Source organism: Dryas octopetala, chromosome 1, assembly GCF_963921425.1.
Source record: "Dryas octopetala chromosome 1, drDryOcto1.1, whole genome shotgun sequence".
Lineage (NCBI taxonomy): Eukaryota > Viridiplantae > Streptophyta > Magnoliopsida > Rosales > Rosaceae > Dryas > Dryas octopetala.
In genome coordinates this window covers 13320073-13338054 of record NC_141366.1, presented here as the reverse complement: position 1 = coordinate 13338054, position 17982 = coordinate 13320073, and the positions used below count along the sequence as shown (strand labels likewise).

The 17982-nt window shown below is 38.5% G+C and overlaps 2 protein-coding genes across 3 annotated transcripts; one reads left to right on the top strand and one right to left on the bottom strand.

Moving 5' to 3' along the window:
* Positions 1 to 340: 340 nt before the first annotated feature.
* On the top strand, positions 341 to 5440 carry CCDA (cytochrome c biogenesis protein family). 2 transcript variants are annotated; one of them, XM_086229821.1, is made up of 13 exons: positions 341 to 473; positions 623 to 710; positions 820 to 957; positions 1260 to 1315; positions 1553 to 1683; positions 1789 to 1874; positions 2009 to 2040; positions 2133 to 2294; positions 2523 to 2595; positions 3988 to 4088; positions 4466 to 4558; positions 4884 to 4930; positions 5198 to 5440. In XM_086229821.1, the coding sequence occupies exons 2-13, from the start codon at positions 623 to 625 to the stop codon at positions 5268 to 5270; spliced, it is 1080 nt and encodes a 359-aa protein (XP_086085947.1). In that variant the 5' UTR covers positions 341 to 473; the 3' UTR covers positions 5271 to 5440. The 2 variants fall into 2 exon arrangements, with proteins under 2 accessions (XP_086085947.1, XP_086085946.1); XM_086229820.1 differs by having other exon boundaries at positions 388 to 473; positions 601 to 710.
* A 1534-nt stretch (positions 5441 to 6974) lies between these two features.
* LOC147298109 (cotton fiber-like protein (DUF761)) lies at positions 6975 to 8829 on the bottom strand. Its single transcript, XM_086228796.1, has 2 exons — positions 8125 to 8829; positions 6975 to 7742 (listed from the first exon to the last, which is right to left on the bottom strand). Exons 1-2 carry the CDS (start codon positions 8759 to 8761, stop codon positions 7336 to 7338), a joined length of 1044 nt encoding a protein of 347 aa, XP_086084922.1. The 5' UTR covers positions 8762 to 8829; the 3' UTR covers positions 6975 to 7335.
* Between the last annotated feature and the right edge of the window lie 9153 nt (positions 8830 to 17982).

Here is a 17982-nt window from a genome sequence, read left to right as displayed (position 1 = left end):
TGCGTTGTACTTTCTCACAATCCAAACACTTCTTTTAACTCTGTAAACACTGATGGTTAGGAAATTAGGGGAGTTAAGATGAGTAAATGTTGCATGAACCGCAACACTAATAAAGGTGAGAGTGAGAATCATTGTGTAAGTGGGTTCTACGTGTATTTGTGAAGTGAAGTGTCATAACGAGTTGATAACGATTTAAAATGTATTAGTATTACTGGACAGGAGATCCAACAACCACAAACGAATAAAGTATCACTATCCAGCCCGTGAACCCATTAAGCCCATATGTATTACTGGACTGGAGATACCAGTAGGCCCAGTAAGCCCATATCTCTGATATTTTCATTTCACAGCTTATGTCAGTTTATGAATCATGATGAGTTTTTGACCATTGACGTTATCTCCCTCGCAAATCGCTCCAATCGCCTGTTCTCGCTGCTACTACTGCTCTTGCTTGCCAAATCCTTTAACTTAAGGTAAAGCAAACCTTTAAACTCATGATTTCTTCTATCGGTTTTCCTAAGGAGCGAAACCAAGGCTCAAAAGTTTTCTTGTCGGCCAAACATATGTTATAATTTTCATTTTTATTTTCTATGTTTTGAGATTTTCTATGATAATTGCACAGATGAGTTTGGCTATCAACCATTTCGGCAGCTACAGCATCAGTTCCTTCAAAATTTCGAGCTGCAAGCATGGCCGGAAAAGCAGTCGCGGTGAGTAAATCATAATTATGCATAATTGTCCTTAAGCGATTTTCAGAAACATACATTAGTGTTTATGCATACACTGATATAATTGTGTTTGTCAAATTCTATCTTGAAGGTAAATATATGGTACCCATCAGAAAGCTGAAGGGAAACTCTACACCTCAGGATCTTTGCCAAGATTTTGGATCGTTGGCAATGAAAGATAGAAGCAGCAGCAGCTTCCCAATTAAGACATTTGTAAATTCCATGGCAGGTAACAGCCATTCTTTTTTACCCAAAGAAGTGAACTTTCATATATATAGTGAATAGGTGTAACTTCAAAGATTGAGACATATCTCAGCGGAACTTTTCTAATTCCTTTGTCTTCTGGATACTGTCAGTGTCTGGAATTTGTGAATTCTGTTACTCTTCAAGTTGTGAGAAGTTAATTGTCGTTTTAGAACAATTTCTTTTGTGATGGGAAGTTTTGCTTCATTGAATTTATATAGTATCGAAAAATGCAAGGAAATTGGCGAATTTGTGGTAACTGATAATCTTTTATTTTCAATGTTTCAGTGGCGAATTTGGTCTTCGCAGATATGGCAAAGGCTGTAAGTACGGAGAATGTATTGGTGAGAGTTTGTTTTGTGTTTTAAGTGCTGATTCCCTCTTACCTTTTCAGTAATTAATTTTTCCAAAATTTCAAGTCCTTATAGTTTTTGTAGTTCTACTATTTTATAATAAATTTTTAGATTGATTTCCCAAAAAATTAATTATTTGTTTGCTTATGGCAAAACTATTATGAAAATCTGTATCCAAGTTATACTCTCATATATAATCTCAGGAACTAGAATTCTTTTCCAAGTCAGGAAGGTGCTGCTTCAGTCTATTCCTTGGCTGATGGAGGCCTTGGAGATTGGTTTGGAGGCTTCCTATTTTCCACTGGACAACAAGCTAATGAAGCTGTTCAAGACCAGTTATCAGCCCTCAGTTTCTCTAGGTTCAGTCCTATAATCATGTCTTCATTCACATTTGTGTTTTTGACAATTTAATACTCACCATCTTGAAATATACTCTGTTTCTCATTGCTTATTCGTCTTTACAGTTTGGCAGTTATTTTTGGGGCTGGGCTTGTCACCAGCCTTTCTCCTTGCACTCTTAGCGTTCTACCACTGACTCTGGGTTACATAGGTAAGTGAATTATATCTTTTATATCTCATGGCTTTGGGGAGGGGGGAGGGAGTTGGGTTTGGGTGAAGATGGATTCTCTCTGTTTTACTGTATCATGTGTAAAGCTGATTTATGAATTGAATGGAATCATACAGGAGCATTTGGCTCAGGGAAAAGCAAGGCTGAGGTGATAACTCCCTCCCTCCCTCCCTCCCTCCCTCCCTCTCACACACACATTTTTAAATATAGTATTAATTTAATGTGCTTTTTTTAAGTCAGGTCATTGGGAATTCAATTGCATTCTCATTAGGATTGGCAACTACACTTGCACTCTTAGGCATTGGAGCCTCATTTGCTGGAAAGGCATATGGACAGACAGGGCAGGGATTACCTTTGGCTGCTTCAGGTTTAGCTGTTGTTATGGGCCTGAATCTCCTTGAGGTATTTATTTATGTGATGACGCCAGTTTTTATCCCAAAATGTGCTTCTTTTATTTGACATTTTCTATCATTTTTCAATGTATATCATTTCCATTTTATGTGTCTGTGAGAGATGTCCCCGGAGTCTGATGGTTTAGTTTAACCTCTAGAAAGCTTTGATTGACTTGCTCTTTCTGATTCAATGCTATGTCTTATTTTTATGCTATCATCTTATGGGTTAACTTTGCAGGTAATTGAACTACAGCTACCCTCATTTTTTAACAATTTTGATCCTCGGGCTGCTGCTGCTAATTTCCCATCAAGTAATTACCTCCCTAATTTTTTGATGGGCAAATTACACAAAAGTACCTCAACTAACTACCCTATTTCACTTGAGTACCCCAATAAAAAAAAGTTGTTCAGAGGTACCTCAATTACTGATTTTGCATGCCTAGGTACCTCCGTCAACTTTTCCGTCTGAAGACCGTTAACTGCCTACGTGGCGTACTGACATGGTTTTAAAAAAATGTTATGTGGACAAAGAAATAATAAAAAATTAAATAAACTTTAAAAAATGAAATAATGATTAAGAAAACTTAAAAAATAAAAACCCAGCAACCTCGCATCCCCGATCCCTCCTCCCTCCGCCTCCCCCCGTCGGCCACCCAACCCACCCACCTCCCTCCCCCTCTACAGCCACTAGCTTCACCCCTCCCCTTCCCTTCCCCACCACCTTCACTGTAGATTGCGTCGGCCACCCAATTAACCAGCGTCGAGCCCTCCTCTCTCTTTATCTTCTTCTTCTGCAAACACCTCCAGCCATGGCTACAAATTGGAGGGACCAGATTGAAGTCTGAGAACTGAATCTAACCCCGCCCCTCCCTTCCTCGCCCAGCCAAGCCCCCTCACCAAGCCCCAGCTCCAGCCCCGCCTTGCCCAGATCTGCTCGCCGCGCCCAGCCTTGCCCCGACAAGCCACGCCGAGCCTTGCCACGCCCAGTCGCTCCCAGCTTTGCCACACCCAGTCGCTCCCAGCTTTGCCACACCCAGCCGCGCCCAACCTTGCCTATCTTTTTGTCTGATGGTGGGTCACTGAATTGAGTGGCCAACGCGGGGGAGGAGGAGGGAGGAGGGCTCGGGGCTGGGGTTTCGGGGAGGGAGAGAGAGAAAGAAAGAGAGAAGAGAGAGAGAGAGAGAGAGAGAGAGAGAGAGAGAGAGAGAGAGAGAGAGAGAGAGAGAGGGTGGGTGGCCAGGTGGGTTGGCGGCGTGGTGGCTGGGGTCGGAGGGGTGGGTGGCTGGGTTGGGTGGGTCTCGAAGGGAGGGGTGCTGCAACAGTGCTCCATTTTTTCTTTATTTTTTTGTTTTTGTTTTTAATTTAATTATTGTGTTTTTAATTATTTTATTTTTTAAAAGTTTATTTTATTTATTATTATTTTTTTGTCCACGTGGCATTTTTTTAAAGGTATGTCAGTGTGCCATGTGGACAATTAACGGTTTCCCTGACGGAATAGTTGACGGAGGTACCTGGGTGTGCAAAATCAGTAATTGAGGTACCTCTGAGCAACTTTTATTTATTGAGGTACTCAAGTGAAATAGGGTGGTTAGTTGAGGTACTTTTGTGTAATTTGCCTTTTTTTGATTTATTGTGTTCTGTTAAAAAGCTGGTTGTCTAAATGATCTTACGAGTTTCAACTTTGAAAAACTTTGTCATGCTAGGTGTGCAGGCATATCTAGCTGGGCTTACATTTGCTTTAGCCGCTTCACCATGCAGTACCCCAGTGCTGGCCACTCTGCTAGGATATGTAGCTACATCTAAGGTAAATTGAAATGTTTGTTGAATTTCTGTAGAACTTTAAGTTTTCTTTATAGTTTTGACTGCAAAAAACCAGTAGTTTTACATTTGTGGATGCTGTAATGGCCTGACATGGTGGCATCTCTCTCTCTCTCTCTCTCTCTCTCTAAGTTAATCATTATAGGAAACTTTCGTGTGAACACTCAAAACAATAGAGGAAAGAAAGGAAAGAAAAGAATAGAGAATTTACTCAAAATGAATATTTGTGTATCAATGTTTTGGGAGTCATTTATCATAGTTGATCCTCTGGGTGTTCTTTGCCGGCTCAAGTTTTCCCTTTTTCTAGTTGGTTTACATATGTAGTCAACATTATTTACTGTAAGTGGACAATTTTCATGACAGGATCCATTTATAGGAGGTAGCCTACTTTTGACGTACACAACTGGTTATGTTGCTCCTCTACTTCTTGCTGCTTCTTTTGCTGGAGCGCTGCAGGTATATGATCTATCACTGGAAAAATTAGTTCCAGGTTCTGTTAGAACAGAAGGGCAAGTGAAAGGTTGCACCATCTTTCTTGATTATAGTGTTGATTTGCCCATGCTTGTGACTGGCCTCATATTAAAAGATTTCAAGACTTATGTGTGAACCTATGATGTAATTTGCAAAGCCTGTTTAGCAATGCTGGAAACGTTAACTCATAGTTGTGTGTGAATCCAATGTATTCCATCTTGTCTCAAAGTTTTAATTAGTTAGAGTGAATAATTATCTCATTCTGTTTCAATTTTTTCTTTCCTGATCAAAACCCTTACACAATATGCAGAGCCTGCTTTCATTTCGCAAATTTTCATCATGGATCAACCCAATCAGGTAATTCTTAATACCTTTCTTTCTCCTTGTGGGAACTAAGCATTCACCTCCATCCTCGGTCACCCATTGGCTGTTATGGTGGTAGGCTTTGTTATATATTTACAACTCATTTGCCTATTAATGTCAACCCACTTCCTAATCCGCACCTGGTGTAGTGATTGTATGGCTATCATAAAGCTCTCATGAGTTATTCACTCATTTCTCAGATACCGGACAGGCTGCTGCATGGCTTTCAATAACATTTTTTGAATTTTGTTGTTTTAACAGTGGTGCACTTCTGTTAGGAGGGGGTGCGTATACTTTCTTGGATAAGCTTTTCCCAGTCACAATGGCAATGTAAAGGTATGCTTGTTATTAAAAATAAAGATCAAAACACTTTGAGAGTGGTGGCACTATGATCTTTTGTACAGGATGAAATAATCACTCACAGTTTCACTTGTACTAGTCATTCAATCCCAGTACAGGATAATATGGGTCTAATTAATATAATACCATTGATGTTTTCTCTAAGCCGCTGCTTTCTTACGTTGCTTATTAGTGTTCTTGCTTAAGGTGCTTCTTTCGCATTCATCTAGTATAGATTCTTGAAGAAGCACCAATCAGGTTTTTCCTAAATACACATTAAAAGTGCATTTTTTTTTTTCATGATACACAGAGTGTTTTGTAACAGTTTTGTTTATTTCAGTCAAAAAGCATTTTCGGTTATTGGGGTTTGGTACTGCCAAACACACCCTTAGTCCCCTTCTATGTTATAAAAAACTTAAATTGGATTTGTCTTGTTGATTTAACCGTCAGCTAGAAAACAAGGGTGTATATTGATAACAATATGGAATTATGTACGTAAATATTGTTCAACCGCCATAATAAGTAGCAAAACTCTAAGCCAGCTTGTATGCATTTTTAGCTCTTCCATCATCAACTGACATGGAGTTGACGATGGAGCAGATAAGACTGTAACGCCCTACTCTCAGTTTCTTTGGGTCAGGACTCGGCAAATGACATCAATATTAACCAGAAACGAGGTCGGTGTGGTGTGGATGTTGTGCTTTATAACAATTGGGACCATTTGGGATATTAATCTCTCTGAATGCCTTTGCTGTATATATATTTCATACTTACAAGCGTTTGGTGAAGAAGTTGATGATCTTATGGATGGTGGACTCTGACCTCTGATAGGCAGGTCTCGAAGAGTTTCTTAGACTCAGCCAAATTTCAAATTTTTAGTGGCCAATACTTGAGCATAAGGTAGCCGCAAGCACACGGTGTACCTTTCTTGTTTCTTTGAGTGTTTATCCACAAGTCCCACCATTTTCTGTGCTTTTTTGGGCCACATCCACACTGCCAAACATTAGGCCGGAATTTATCGTGGATTTTGGTCATACGCGCCGACCGAACGTACATTAATAATATGTTTGTAAAATATATTATTAATAATGTCTATTCATATTAATTCATGAATTAATTACACCATGATAATATAATGATTACACAAAATAATAACTCTAAGATGGGTCATTCTATGACGTTAAAGCCCCGTTATATTAAACTTAATCCACAGCAAAAAGAAAAAAATAGATCTGACCCGCATGCCCTTTTTGTATTGTATATTGAGAATTCGTGTTCGTATCATGCTTTTATCATGTTTTAAGTAGACTTTGTGTCATGTTTTGGCACCAGCCGAGTTTTTTCGAGTCACATTCTCCCTCTCTTCCTAATGGAGGCACATTACCATTCTTGTAACACTGGATGTATAATCTAAAGTCTTGTAGTTTTTGTTTCTAAACCTTCTACCAATTGTAATTTATTATAAATTCTTTTTGTTTGCATAAGAATTTGAACTTAAGATATGATACAAGTCGTCTCGTGCTTCGAAAATCATGGTGCGACATAAATTATCTTTAAATAGTATCATTTTAATGGTATTCAAGCCGGGTTCTGTTTACACCATTCTAATATCTTCAGAGGACCAGAACTTAAGTCCTTTCGGGACATCCCACAAAATAGGAACGATACTAAGAGCACCAGAACTTTAGTATATGCTTATGTGACACACTGAAAGGTATGTTAGTAACCAAACAAATCTAAAAAGTGACCTTTTCTCATTCATTCGATTGTAAAATTGTAATTCTCAAGCACAAGTTGCTGAAAAACACTTCTTCCCTCATGGAAAAAGAAAATATTGGCAATAAAGTAAAATGAGATCACTATAAACATCATCGTTACCCAAGAAAATTTTGGGTAATACAAGTCTGTATTTTCACCACCCTCTCGATTGAACCAAAAAAAAAAAAAAAAACAAACAACCCAATAATAATAAACATATGGCAATTGCAATTGCCTGCCGAATTCTGGCCCTGTTTGCCTCTTTAAATTATAAACAAAAAGAAAAACAGAGAAAAAGAAAACTAATGGGCTAATGGGACCTGGGCCCCACGGTTGATCATCTCCTTGTACTGGTTCAACGACTCCTGCCTCTGCAGCCTCATTTCCTCGTTAAACTTGTTGATGAACGCCTCCACTCGGCGGTTCAGCTCGTCCTGACTCAGCGACGGTTCCTTCCTGAGTCGACCCGACCCGGGCGACTGACTCTGCGGCGAGTTCGCATTCCCGGTCCGCTCCTGGAACGTCTCAGACTTGTTCATCTTGGCTTTGGGAGGGGTGTTTTCGTCCATTCCCCTCACGTGCGTGTCCCACGTGTCGGATTTCTTCAAGTGCCTCGTTAACGGCATCGAACGGCCGTCCGTTATCGTCTTCCACGTGCTCTCCAGCGTGTCGTGCCGCTTCGGCTTCGACACTCCCAACGACTTCCCTCCTGCAAATTCGCACAAGCTTTCCGCTTAATTTACCATTTTGACTCACCGCTTCAAATTTGGTTTACTCTTCCGCTCGCCTCGCTCACAAGACGAGGCTAATATCGTCTTTTGAAATTTAAACCATAAAAGTAAAATCAAATCAAAATCAGGTAGTGCTCTGACCACCGAAAGGTCAGGTGGTCCGACCAGTCGGTTCCTTGTTCCTATCAGGAAATTCAAAATTTTACGACTTCCTCAGTCATGGAGACCACCGATTTCAAGTGGTCCCAACACCATGTGATTACTTACTAAACCTGCAACTAAAACTCCACCTGCAATAATAATACGACAAGTCGTACGCATAGTAGAAGAGAGAGAGAGAGAGAGAGAGAGGAGATTTACCTTCAGGACTAGCTTTGACGGATTTTCTGTGACCAAACCTTGCAGCAACCGGAGGCTTCTCATTCTCATTCAACCAAAACTCCATAGAGTCCTTCCTCTGCAAGCTCGTCCGTACAGGTCTCGACACCGCCGCCTCATCACCACCGTGCATCACGACCTGATCGTCGGTGCTCTTTTTCTCCTTCTCTGCTTCCGAAACCGTAGCTTCCACCACTCCTCCTCCCGTGTACGCATCCAAAACCTTCGGCAACACACTCGCATCATAAGCGTACTCGCTCGGAAGGACGCCGTTGTAGACCGCGTAGTCGGACCGTACTACGTCTGCGGAAATCTTGACCGGAACCGGAGGGAGAGGGACTAACATCTCCGGCTGCGGCGGCGAATCTTCGTCGGCTTTTGGATGGAGCTTGGAGGACGCGACGATGCTGATGATGATGCAGTTGATGAGTATGTAGAGGTAGGGAGGTCTGAGCCACAGGAGCACGGAGCTCCAGAGTGAAGGTGCTTGGGTGGCTACCAAGTCAGCAGCCACTGGAACCGAGAGCTTCAGCGCCACGGCCATGGACACCACGCCGGTGGAGATCAGCACCACCTTGAGAGAGAGTAACCAGTTGTTGCTGCTTGAGCTCGTTGCCATTTTTTCCGGCGAAAGAGATGTCGGGGGCTCGATCTGAATCTTACCTTTTCCGGCGAGAGTTTCGAGAGGTTGGGAGAGAGAGAGAGAGAGAGAGAGAGAGAGGGAGTGGGTAAATGGTTGAGGAGCGCGATTATAATTATATACAGGGGAGGAGAGCGGAGTGGGTTTTAATGAAACGTGAGCCGTTGGATGAAGAGGTAGTAGTGTGACCGTTTTTGAAGAAGAAGAAAAATGGGGGGATAAAGTGGTGATCGGTTGACACGTCAGTGGTAATGAGTTTGCTCCACGTGGCATGGGGTTCGTAACAAGGATATATATGGAAAATAACTTACCTGCCCCCGTGTTAGGGGGACAGGTGGTATCACAAGAGAGAAAAAAAAGAAAAGAGAGAGAGAGAGAAAAAAAGAGAGAGAAAGAGAGAGAGGAGAGAGATAGAGAGAGATGGTGGGATGGGGATGCCAGCTGCTGTCATTGGGGGGTGCAGGGAAGTTCTTCTCATATATATGCTTGGACCGTAGAATAGAGAAGGAAGCAGAATTTTGCAGAAATCATAAATCAAAATTATCTGCTTCTGAGAATCTGGATGTTACATTCATCTATAATTTCTCTACATAATCAATACATTATTTAGTCACCATATTATGTTCAATAAACCATTAAAAAAACGAAGATATTATTCCCATAGGGTGAGAATAAGCGCAATCATCTCTAAACTATATATATTATTTTCATTTACTTACTTTTTTACAATGACAATTTAATTGAGATTTAAAAAATAAATCGTTCCGATCATTAAAATTATATATAAAATATCCCTCAATTAAAACTTGTGTCAAAATTTATGTAAAAAATATAATGTCATAGACTGATCTCCTCAAATAAATTTAAGTGTTTTTACATACAAAACTTGAAGGTTTGAGCTTACAACTCGCCTCTTTATCAGTTTTGTTTGTTTTACAATGGAACATCTTTTGTCCGTTACAATGCCATATTTTGTTTTTTTGGTAAATTAAATACGTGAGATCTTTGTTTTAATCAATGTATACATAGGGTGATCAAGAAGCTAGAAGCCTAGAATTAAATAAGATAAAACTATTTGAGATATCTCAATTAGCCATCTTCATCAGAAAGATAGCCCATAATAACATTACTAGCTGAATAATCCCCTCTCTTCTTTTTAGTAGTTGAACAAAAAGACACTGCATGCAGTGGCTGTAGCACTGTGTGATTTAGGATTTTTCGATCATTTTTCAATGCCCTTTGTGTTAAAAGAGAAAGATCTCTAAAAAATGTGAGACCTTTTATAATAATTTATAAAAATTTAAATTACTTATTTGGTTGTCAATTAATTTTAAAATAAATTTGTTAAGTGCTTCACTTTGATTTAAAAACCCACCGAAACCAGTGTCTAAATATCCAGCATTAATATTCCAGATGATTCTGGAGGTATCATCTGGAGGTGGGGCTTTCTTCTTTTTATTTATTTATCTAATCAGAAAAAGTACTTACTTGGTAAAGTGTAACACTTTTCCCCAATATATTATAGTACATATATAATTAACGACCTTTACATGCTGTAGTTTACCCCTGTAATCCATATAATTAATATTAATGCAGCAGACCTACTTGTTGTGTTGTTTATTTACTTGTCAGGAGCAACTGAGTATTTAAAAGCTACCATACATCCCATCTCAACGGCTATATATATAATGTGACCGTTAACTCCGGAGCTATTTTGAGGCGGATCCTAAATCCCCGGCCCATGGGTATATATTTGGACTATTCAGTATTGAATTGGGTGGTCTCTCGTCTCTTTTCAACTTCGCACGTGCCTATCAAACTCTACTTAATTATGTCTTAACCGACCACGTTTTGGGCTAATACTATATTATTAAGATTTAAGAATGCTTAGTGACAAAGTGGCCAAAAAAAAAAAAGAATGCTTAGTGACAGTGGTAAATTGTTTCAGTTTTTTGGAGGACTGGAGTCACTGGACAGTCTGGACTGGCCTATATACAGTACACTGCCAAGAGCTAACTGACATCTATGTTCTATAGATCAGTATTTAAAGAGGATGTTCACACTTAAAAGAAAAATGTAGAGGTTGTGCTCTCGATTATCTTGTAATGTAGATTAATAACCGAAATTGTCTATTTTATAAGTTATTGTTCAAATATCATTATGATTTGATTGAAAGAAATAATCGTTAAATGAAAATATAAAATTAATAGTTTTGATTATTAAAAATATCTCAAATCAAAAGAACTAAAGAAGAATGTAATTTGAACCTCCCCATTCTATAAAGAGCTTATATAAATTGTACGAGAATAACATTAATAAATTAATTATAATGACTAAAACATGCATGAAAATAATATTATGCAAGTCAACGGCTGAGGAATATATATATAATACTTGAAAATGTGATTTGGGTTGGCCATGTCATGTGCTTGTCAGTAGGTAGTGTACGAGTTGGCTTAGTATTTAGACACAATATATCAAACCAAATGCTCAATAAAATGAAGCATTTTCTTCAAAAGTCAAAACCACAGTACCACTTAATTAGCAACCACGAATATTCACCTAGCTAGCTAGCCAGAAGCATCAGTACCACTGATTTAGGTATAACCGTATATATAACGAGTGATCAATTACTGGCTGGGTTCTTAATCTGAGTTCTGCAGTGTGTGTCTTTTATAATATTGGATTCATGTGTTGAGATTGCCGATCAACCAATAAGCACCAAGCTTACACCTATTATCTCATGTCTTGTGCATTTGTTGTGTTAATTACAATACTAAAAACATTAATTATTATTTTAATTTTCAGTTACTAATCAATGAGATATATAATTTTTTTTTTGTTACGTTAGAATTAACTAGTTGAACTTTTAATCTATTTTAATTTTAACTAATTTCTTCATTTTCCCTCACTACTTGAGTTAATTCTAATTATTTGTAACACATGATAATTCAGTTTTATTTTTATTTTTACATAAATGAGATTCAAAGTAAATTTCAACATGAACAAATGACATATCTATCATATAAATTTAGATATGAAAATTTGAAATAATAGTTGATATTTTCAGTATTACAGAGTTGCTATAAAAGCCGTAGCAATCAACATCATGATCAATTATTGATCAAGAATTTTTTAATTAGATACGCAATGCGTGTAATGATTAATATTTAATGTGTGGTTAATATAAGCATGCATGCATGCAGTTTTTCCTACCAGAAACGGGCAAAGTGCGACTTGGGATTTCCTTAGTACAAGTTGTGCAACGTTTTGTGAAAGTGAGACAATGGTGAAGTTGTTTTCAAGTGGCCGGACATACCGGCCTACAAGACTACCCATGCATATGTCCAGAGAAATTAAATGCCCATCGATGTCAATTGGATGGTCAGAGACTCATAGCTGGGAGATTGCATGCCCAAAGTCCTGTTATGTGTTTGTTTTGTGTACTTCTTTGAAAATGTGAAACCAGGAGGACATTAACAAATACAAGACGGAATAGACCAATAATCCATTTTATATGATCATTTTGAATAGGAAAATAAAATATATTTTCTTACAAAACAATTTGACATGTTATATCAATAGAGATTAAGCATAAACATGTTATATCACTAGAAATTGACGTCTTAATAACATAATATATGTTGGAATATCTTTATTTTTTTACCAGCAAAAATATATCACACACAACATAAAATGTTGGATTATCTAACAAGAGAATATTATTAATCCCTAAGAAATTGCTCCTCCTAACTTTAAATGTCAGATAATAAAGGTTAAAGGTGAGAAGCTTATAAAGTTGTTTACCTAAATGACACTTTCAAAAGATGAAAGATGAGATTAGGAAAATGGGAGAGTACTTTTGGCCCTGTGGGTGGTTGTGCCCACCCAACCCAATAGGCTAAAAAAACTAAAGGAATTATTAAGAGATAATTAACAACAAGATTATAAGGAAAATTTGAATTGTAATCCTGCATAGTGTTATGTGATAGAATTAGAGCATCCAACCCAAAACTAATTGGCAATGGGTGGAGAGGTCCAAGACTTATAAACACATATGCTAAGCCTTAGTTTTCCGATGTGAGACATTACTCCATATTACTCTCAACATAAACTAAGGCTTAGCATATGTGCTTATAAGTCTTGGGCCTCTCCACCCATTGCCAATTGGTTTTGGGTTGGATGCTCTAATTTATCATGGTATCAGAGCTTGGTTATTCGCATGTAAGGCCCAACGGCCACACGTGCTCTCACGTCACCCAATACAATTTGTTCACGTGTAAGGCTCAAAATTTCGCCACACATGTGAGAGCGTGTTAAGAGTAATGTGGAGCAATGTCCCACATCGGAAAACTAAGACTTAGCATATGTGCTTATAAGTCTTGGGCCTCTCCACCCATTGCCAATTAATTTTGGGTTGAATGTTCTAATTCTATCATTATGATGAGATTTTTATGGGTAATTTTTCATTCTTAATTATATATGCATCAGAGTTAAGGGGCGTATTTATGTGAAGGTTGACGTGGACTGTAGCCCACCCAAAATTTTTGCAAAAAAAAAAAAAAACAATACTACTAGTCTTAGGCTTTTAGCCCAATACCCAACCCAAAACAAAAAAAAATATATCCTTCAGCCAAGCTTTTCGCCGCCCACCCCACCAACCCAACTGAAGTACTTCTTCAGTTCTTCTTCTAGCTCTTAATCTCACTACTAGATTCCAATTTCAATTCAAGTTTTCACTCATATATACTCAATTCTTCTTCTTCCTTTTTTTTTTTTCTCGATCTTTTTTTTCTTTGATTAGCTTTGAGAAATTTTACTCTCAAAACTTTAATGTACATGAACTATTTACCTTGAAAAACTAATTGAAACATTTTAAATATGAGGCATGTGAACGTTTACAATTTCAGAATGTGTTTTTTCTTTCGGAATTATGCCAAAAATTTGTTAGAGAAAGAAAATAATACTTGTTAATTGAGAGATTAATTTGTCTAGTGTTGACTCTTCTGGTTTCTATGGCAACAACGAAGCGAACATTTTCATGTATGAAAATTGTTAAGAATTGACTTCAGAACAAGATATGTGATGACTTTCTTGTAGATTGTATGATTATTCATATTGAAAAAGATCTTGTTGATACTTTTAGTTTTAATTACGTAATTGATGACTTTTATGCTGTAAAGAAACGTAGGGCTCAATTTAAGTAGTGTTATATTGTATTTGTATTACATGTTTTTTTTTTATTGTTTCTTCTTGTTATGAATATGCATTTTGAGGGGTAAAGCTTATTACGTCCCCCTAACAAGGTGTATATTTTGTTTTTTTATTAATGAAATTCACTTGTGCCGTCGAATTTTATTTGATAATAATTATAAAAGTGATTTAATATGTTGTGTAAATTTGAGAAATGTCATAAAAATAGATAAGATGTTGTCGAAAGTTCGCAAAAAAATTTCACTAACAATAATGAAAAACTAGCTTGAAAGTTCAACTCATCTCATTTTAAGTTCTTGGATAGGCCCTGATCAAAGTGGTTCATGCAAATTTGAAATCAAATAATATATGCTCCATTTTTTTCATAAAATTAATTTCTTGGAATATGTATTAATTTTTTTGTGCCATTGATGGTCCTGCGTTGATAGGGTGCTTTTGTGAGATTTGTCCCATTCTTCTGATTAAGATTTAAGCCCCACGGAAGCAGAAACAGAATCATCCACACCAAAGTCCAGGAGCTTACATCACCATTCAATAAAAAATAAACATAAAGTTGGAGTTATTATTATTTTTTTAGTTAGAAAGTTGGAATTATTATGATCATTGGATTTGTTGCATCATCAAGCTAGCATGGAGCATGCATATCATTCAGCTCACCATCATCTTCACTGGGGAGAGACCTCAAAGACCATGCTTCCAGAGGTCCAGTCAATACGTGGTGGTTTCTTATTGGTTGGTGATGGCCTAATATGCTTGACTCCTAGTTTGTACAGCTACAAGTGAGTCAAAGATAAAGATTTTGGAAGTGTAGCTTATAGCCTTATACTATTTTACACTACCATCTCATTCACATATATTCTCATGCCACCGTCCAATATTTGGATGGGTGACACGTGTTGTCATCAATCGGGGCACAGTATTTGTGGTTGGGTTATCCGGTTTTGAACAACTACTACAAGTTCTACAAACATTGCACGGTCTCAATTTAGTATTTTTCTAAGTCCAAGATTTTATACCTAATTTTGGTGTGGAAATTTCAAGAAATAGCTAAAGCAAGATAAAGCTGTTGGCTGGCTCACTAATTGGCTGTATGATCAAAAGCAGACAAAAGCTCTGGTGAGTGGTGATTGGCTGGGAACCTGACATGTTGACATATTTGGCAACGCTGAAGACTAGTGTCAATCAGCCATGGGAGAGAAGCCTAATCATAAATATGAGTCATTTAGTAGTGTACTCGGAATTGTGTGTAGGGATGTGCATTTGAGTTGACTCTTTGTGTAATAATCAATTCTTAAATATTGATTTAGTAATTTCATTTTGAACAAATTATAGCAAGGTTCTCGAACTTGAATCCAGAGTATTATTTTGGTCTATAAACTCATTTTTTTGAATTTTATAGTCTATCAACTTTCATTCATGTATCCCTTAAGTTTATTTATTTAACTTTATCTATTTTTCCGTTTTAGTCATATGTATCATGTTGGAGAGGAGGTAAGTTGCCACATTTACCCTCAAAAGAGGATCATGTGCTTGACATAAAACTAAAATTGACAGAAAATATATATAGAATTAACACAATGGACTGAAGTGATTAGGGCTGGAAATGGGTAGGGTCAGTTGCATATCGGCCAAACAACCGACTCACCTGACCAACTGTCTTCGATGATTTCCCAAAACCGACAATCGATTCGCTTGTTGTGGATCGATTGATGGTCAGCACCCGACTTTGTCGGTTGATGTCGGGTCGGTCATCCAACAACCGACTGTTTTGGGGAGCTTGATCTTCTCAAGGTTCTAGGCCTAGGTCTGGAAGCAAACTAAGGCGGCGGAGTCGCGGGCATTGCGGAGGACGAAGAGGATGGTGACAATGGCGATAAAACAGAACCCAGAACTAAATAAACAGAACCCAGAACCCTTTACACCAAAATTACTACAAAGTCATTTAAATTAACAATCAAAGTCGAATCTTCACACATATTTGACCCAATTGAGCCACAAAAAAAAAAACTCATAAACAAAAACATTAAAAAGGAACAAAAAACAACTCTAAATAGCTCCTAATCATTCAGATCTCCAAGACCCAGCAGAAAGTCAAACACAAGAAAAAAAACCTTTCTTTAACAAAATAAAAAACACCTAAAGCTCAAGAAACAGAACCCAGAGCTTGATTGGACAGTTCAGATAGCATAGGGATTTTGCAATTGCTGACAACAGAGAGCAAGGGAGCTGAGCTGAGCAGCGCATGTGGCTTCTTGGTCTCCGGTGAGAAAGAAGATGAGAGAGACATGTTGCAGTCGAGAGAGAAGATGAGAGAGTAGAGATTAGGGCTTAGTGAGTGAGACTGTGAGAGAGTGATGTCTGATGTGAGAGAAAGATGAGAGAGCAGAGAGCAGGGCTGAGAGAGTCGCCGATGAAAGAGAAAATGAGAGAGCAAAAAAGAGAATTAGGGTTGAGAGAGTGAAAGTGAGTGAGTCGAGAGCATGATAGAGGCAAATAGGAGAAGGGGCTGGGCTAATTGGGCCTAGGATGTTTCCACTCTCACGTAGGGGTGGGTCGGTGTTGGTAATCGAACCGAATGAGGCGGATCGACTACCAAACCGATCCCAGTTGGATGCCACAGGAAGGAGCCGCCATTGTTTTGACGACGATCGATTATCGACATTTCAGTGTCGGTTGGGTTCAGTCGGCGGTAATGGAGGAGGCGGTTCGGGATTTTAGTGGTCTGATGAGGGTGGGTTCAAGTCTGTTTCGACACCGATTGGGTTGGTGCGGTTCGGTAAGACTGCCAATACCGGAAAACCAGCACACATGACCGAATCGATCGATTCAGAGTTGGTCGATTTGTCGATACGATCGGTATCGTTTGGAATAAAACTCATCGGCTACAAAAACATGTTGGTAATAGGTTAGTTGTCAGGTAAAATCCGCCCCATTCTCAGCCCTAAAAGTAATATATGGATGAAAGTTCACGAACCATAGAATTCAAAAAAGAAGTTCGCGGACTAAAGTAATATTTGGAATAAAGTTCAAAAACCATTGTTGTAATTTGCTCTTTCATTTAATTGTATACTTAAGGTTTTCAATTGTTAATTAACTAATTGTATTATATTAGTATGTTGATTGAGAGGGTTTTAAATTATAAAATTGGGTTTAAAGAAGTTTGGTTTTTAAAACAAAATGAACCCAGTTTAAAACTAGAGTGCTTATATTTCCACTCTCGTCTTATTTCTCCACTCACATTATTTTTACACCCACCATTAAAGTTAAAAAAAAAATATAAAAACACTATTTCCACCTCCCATTATTCATATACCCTTTGATAGGGGTGGGCACGGGACGGGGGGGGGGGGGGACGGGACTAACCTCATCCCGTTCCCATCTCATGCTTTGGATTCGAGATCGGTACAGGACGGGGGTGGGCGTTTTGGAGCTCTAGTACCGTCTCGTCTCGGACCAAACCAATTCGGTACGGGTTCGGTACCAACCCGATCCCAGACAAAAAGAAGAAAAGAAGAAAAATAGGTGGCTGGGTGGCTGGGAAAGTGGCCGGACGGCGAGGTGGGTGACTGGGCTGGGTCGTGCACGGGCTGGAAGTGGTTGGGTGGCTCGAGTTTAAGGTGGCTAGGTGGCTGGGGTGGCTGGACAGGTGCTGGTCGCGCGAGAGAGATGGAGGAAGTGAGAAGGAAGAGAAATGAAGAGAAGAAAAGAAAGTGAAGGCACGGGCTGGAGAGAGAAGGAAGGGAGAAGGAAGGGAGAAAGAAGAAGAAAGAAGAAGAAGGAAGAGAGAAGTGAAGGCACGGGCTGGAGAGAGAAGGAAAGGAGAAGGAAGGTAGAAAAAAGAAAAAGGAAAGAGAGAAGGAAAGAAAAAGGAAGAGAGAGGAAAGAAAAAGTCACGGGTTGGGTTGGGGAGAGAGAGAGAGAGAGAGTTTTAAAATTTTAAATAATAATTAAATGGTTGGAAAGAGAAAAAAATAAAAAAATAATAA

What these genes read in the sequence shown, in the direction of transcription:
- CCDA (XM_086229820.1), top strand. Translation starts at nt 608, where the DNA reads ATGATAATTGCACAGATGAGTTTGGCTATCAACCATTTCGGCAGCTAC. An exon ending in CTTTTGCTGGAGCGCTGCAG is followed by an intron (nt 4,559 to 4,883) that starts GTATATGATCTA and finishes CACAATATGCAG; the next exon opens with AGCCTGCTTTCATTTCGCAA. An exon ending in TCATGGATCAACCCAATCAG is followed by an intron (nt 4,931 to 5,197) that starts GTAATTCTTAAT and finishes TTGTTTTAACAG; the next exon opens with TGGTGCACTTCTGTTAGGAG.
- LOC147298109 (XM_086228796.1), bottom strand. Translation starts at nt 8,761, where the DNA reads ATGGCAACGAGCTCAAGCAGCAACAACTGGTTACTCTCTCTCAAGGTG. An exon ending in CGTCAAAGCTAGTCCTGAAG is followed by an intron (nt 7,743 to 8,124) that starts GTAAATCTCCTC and finishes GCGAATTTGCAG; the next exon opens with GAGGGAAGTCGTTGGGAGTG.